Source organism: Echinops telfairi, unplaced genomic scaffold, assembly GCF_000313985.2.
Source record: "Echinops telfairi isolate 266 unplaced genomic scaffold, ASM31398v2 ScPeMD7_18;HRSCAF=68, whole genome shotgun sequence".
NCBI lineage: Eukaryota > Metazoa > Chordata > Mammalia > Afrosoricida > Tenrecidae > Echinops > Echinops telfairi.
This window is the reverse complement of record NW_022103915.1, coordinates 11872627-11876620: the sequence shown is the minus strand read 5'-3', so window position 1 is coordinate 11876620 and position 3994 is coordinate 11872627. Positions and strand designations below refer to the sequence as shown.

The following is a 3994-nucleotide window of genomic DNA, read 5'->3' as shown; positions in this document are numbered from 1 at the left end:
GGAGGGCTATGAGAAAGAGCGGCCCCTGAAGGCATAAGAATTATTGGAGATCACCAGGCCTTCTTACTAGTCCGGCTTCATCGGGAAGTTCCACTGAAACGTGTGGAGGTGCAAGTAGCTCCTGGTCCAGACCAGTGAGATGCCGCAGTGTCAGGGACTGAAGTCGCCTCTCACCCTCTCACGCTGCCAGGGACTAAGGGGAAACCACAGGAGATCCTGGAGGGAAGGATGTGTGCCTAGGGGGCAGCAGGGGGCAGCAGTGAGGCCAGAGGAGGACAGGGAGGGCTTGGGTCTGGCTGGCTGGCTCTCACCTGCAAAACCCAAAACCAAACTCGCTGCCATGGAGTCAATGGCCACTCATAGTGACCCAATAGGACAGAGTAGAGCTGGCCCTGTGAGTTTCCGAGCCTGTTAACCCTTTACGGGTAGAAAGCCCTGCCTTTCTCCTTGCACGGAGGTGATCAAACACAGGCCTGCCACCTGTGCCGCCTGTCCCTCTGCGGCGGTGAATTGCCGCTAAGCTGTCTGGTCATCAAAGCCACTTCCCAGTTACTGGCTCTTTCTTATCAGCTTGTTCATTGGACAAGCATCTGTCGACATGCCAGGTGTCAGATTCAGGCTAAGTGGTGACATTTGGCTGTAAAACTTGGCATTCTGACTTAGGATACCCTCAAGCTATTAAGTTCCCCAATTGTGTGGGCTAGCCTGTGGCTGGACCGCTGGGAGGGGCTGGAGGGAAGCTGACAGACAGGCCCCTGGCTTCTATGACGCTTCTGGCCTGCCTGGGGGAAGGGAGGGCAGCCTTTGAGAACCCAAGCTCAGCCAGGTCATCAAGGCAGTGATCGGGTCACACTGTGCTCGTGGTGGGTGCCACACAGGCAGCCTGAGACAGACTCACTGACACGCATACTCTGCCAAGGTCTTGCAGTCTTGGGCACTCTGCAAGGCTCGACATTCTCATCATCTAATGGTTGTCTCTCGCCCGGCATTGCTGGGAGAGGGGAATGCGGATCACACAGTGGGTCTGCAGAGAGGCCAGCGACGAGCCTGGCAGAAATCAGGAAAGTTCCCCCTGCAACTTCACTAAGGAAGTAGATCTTCACAACCAAAAACACGTTGCTGTCAAAAACCAAACCCCGCGATGCCGACTTACAGCGACCCTATAGGACAGGGCAGAAGTGCCCTGCGAGTTTCCGAGACCGTCACTCTTTGGGAAGCACTGTCTGTCTCCCACGGAGTCGCTAGTTGCCGTCAAGTGGATTCCGATTCCCGGTGACACCAAGGTTTCGGTGTCATGGTGGTCACCTTTTAGAAGGAGGTCTCCTGCGCTTTCTTCCGATGCACCTCCTGAAACCGTGAAATCAAACACACTCCCTGCCCTCGACTCGACCAATCCCAACTCCGAGTGACCCCAGAGAGCAGAGCAGAACTGCCCTGGTGAGTTTCCGCCACTGCAGCAATTTATAGGAGTAGAAATCTCCCTCTTGCTCCGGAGGAGCGCCTGGTGGATTTGAACTGCTGACCGTGAGGTTAGCAGCCAGTGTGTAACCACAAGGCCACCAGAGGCTCAAACCCTCAATCTTTTGGTGAATGACCCAGTGCTTAGTCATGGCTACCACCTAGAGACCTCTCAAATGCATCTTGAAAAATAAATAAATAGAACACCCCACTACATCGAGTCGATGCTGTCTCGTAGCGACCCTGTAGGAAAGGGTAGAGCTGTCCCTGTGCGTTTCCAAGACTAAAACTCTTCTTCACGGGAAGAGCAAGTTTCATCCTCCTCCCACAAAAGCATCTCAGACCTCAGAAAAAGGTATCGAACGTGTGCGGCCCACCAAGAAAGGGCTCCCTTCCCAGGAGGAGCCCAGGTGGCTCCGTCGGGGCAAGCTCTCGGGTCCTTGCTCCTGGTGAGGGACACATGTCTGTTCTCCTCCCCTCCAGGCCTAGGGGACATGGCGGTCTCCAACACCATAGGAAGCAATGTGTTCGACATCCTCGTAGGGCTGGGCATCCCGTGGGGCCTGCAGACCATGGTTATTAAGTACGGGTCCACGGTGAGTACGCAAATGGGCCGCTGCCAGGTGTGCACCTCGGATGGCGGTGGGGTTGGTCCAGGTCACTGCTCCCCAACACCTGGCACTCAGGTTCCTCACACTCCTCCTGAGCAGCCCAGGTAGGGTGTGTGGCAGGTGGGAGCCTGTGATTGCTGGGCCAGACTTGGGGTGATGATTCAGACATCGAGGTGGGGGTGCCTGGACCACTTCTGACTGGCTGGTAGTAACTGTGGGGATCCCTGTGGCTCCTCCGGGTTTGATTATTTGCTAGAACTCATCCAACAAAGCTCCCTGCCAACTAACAGGGATCCCCTCAGACAGGGTAGAACTGCCCCTGTGAGTTTCCCAGACTAACTTTTCTCAGGACTAGGAAGCCCTGGCTTCCTCTCCAGGAGCAGCTGGTGGATTTGAACCGCAGGCCTTGCAGACCACAGCCCAATGCATAACCCCCATGTCACTGGGCTCCTAGAACTCAGAAAAGCTCCTCCTTGATGACAGCCTCGTTATAGCAAAGGGCTGGGCGGAGGCTCGCCAAAGGAGACACGGGAGTGGATTCGGGAATTGGGGCAGGTTTCAGACTTGGAGCTTCTGTGTCTCAGAGACACGTGTCAACCATCCCAGACTTGATGTGTGGCCAGCAGGTGCAAGGGGTACTGCCAACCCAGGAAGCTCCCCTGCCCTGCCCAGAGTTTGGGTAGTGCTTTTATTCCATGGGCACACTGGGTTCAATCATTGGCCACCTGGGTGAACTCAGTCTCCGGCTCTTCTCCCCGGGGCTGGGGCTGATACCACGAACTTGAAGCCCCAACCCTCTCATCTTATGGCCAGTCTCGCTGGCCTGGCCAGCCTCCCCATCCTGAGGCTCCCCCTTTGCCTGAGACCCCCGTGGATAGCAAGATGCTCAAACCACTCAGGCATTCCTCAGGGGAGATGTGTGGCTGACGCAGCAAGACCAGGCTGTGTTTTGCTCAGTTGAACATGGGGTCCCTGGGAGTTTGAACTCACTCAACCTTGCCTAACAACAGAGGTTACCTCCGAGGAACTGGGGACCAAGACCAGCCAAATTCTTTAGGGTCCCTGTGCCTATCCTTGGCCAAGAGCAGGCTGAGCTCAGCAGAGTCAGCCCTTGACTCCACACCTGTCCTGACCTCTAAGACCGCCAGTAGATGCTCCGGTTTGGGGGAAGGTGGGTGCTGTGGGTGCCTGTCAGGAGAGGTGGGTGCCAAGCAGGCGGGAGGGTCAGGGTACGTGTGTTTGTCTTTGCAGGTGAAGATCAACAGCCGGGGACTGGTCTACTCAGTGGTTCTCCTGCTGGGCTCTGTTGCTCTCACTGTGAGTGCTTGCCGGGAGGGGATAGGAGCCCCAGACACGCCCTATTGCATCTGGGTCTGCCTGCTCACTGGGGTTATGCTGAATCCCCATCCCCCACGAGCCCAGGCTTGCTCACAGCAAGTCGGTAGGGCAGAGTAAACCACCTACAGGGGTTCCAAGATTCTGCTCTCAATGAGAGCAGGCTGCCTCATCTCGCTCCCACGGAGCAGCTAGTGGGTTTGAACTGCCGGCCTTCTGGTTGGCAGCCTGAGCACACAGCCCCTGGCCCACCAGGGCTCCTCTAAGTGCGCACGCTACACAGAATGGCCATGAGCCAGGAGGAGCCTTGGAAGTTTTCCTGAAGAAAGTCCAGGATGGTGAGGCCTACAGCCAAGGGGGCATGCATAGGGAGTGTTGGCTGGCCTTTGCACCAGCCTGGGGAGACTGAGAGGGCCCACCCAAGAGGGGTGTCCCAGTTTCAGCGGGGCTGGGCCCAGGCTCCCCACCCACCAGACCCAAGATCCAGAACCCCCCCAGGCTGCTTCTGGTCCCTCTGAAGCCGTGCCTGGCACCACCCTCTCCTGCTCTTGTCCATACTTGGCAGAAAGTCCTGGACTTCATAACTCATA

The 3994-nt window shown here is 56.8% G+C and overlaps 1 protein-coding gene across 1 annotated transcript in view; it reads left to right on the top strand.

Annotated features, from left to right (window-relative positions):
• The window catches only part of SLC24A4 (solute carrier family 24 member 4), a 169499-nt gene that overhangs the window by 164692 nt on the left and 813 nt on the right, over positions 1 to 3994 (top strand). Inside the window, exons 14-15 of the mRNA XM_004699083.4 lie at positions 1942 to 2054; positions 3321 to 3386. Coding sequence (XP_004699140.2) covers positions 1942 to 2054; positions 3321 to 3386 — 179 coding nt within the window. The remainder of the gene's footprint in view (positions 1 to 1941; positions 2055 to 3320; positions 3387 to 3994) is intronic.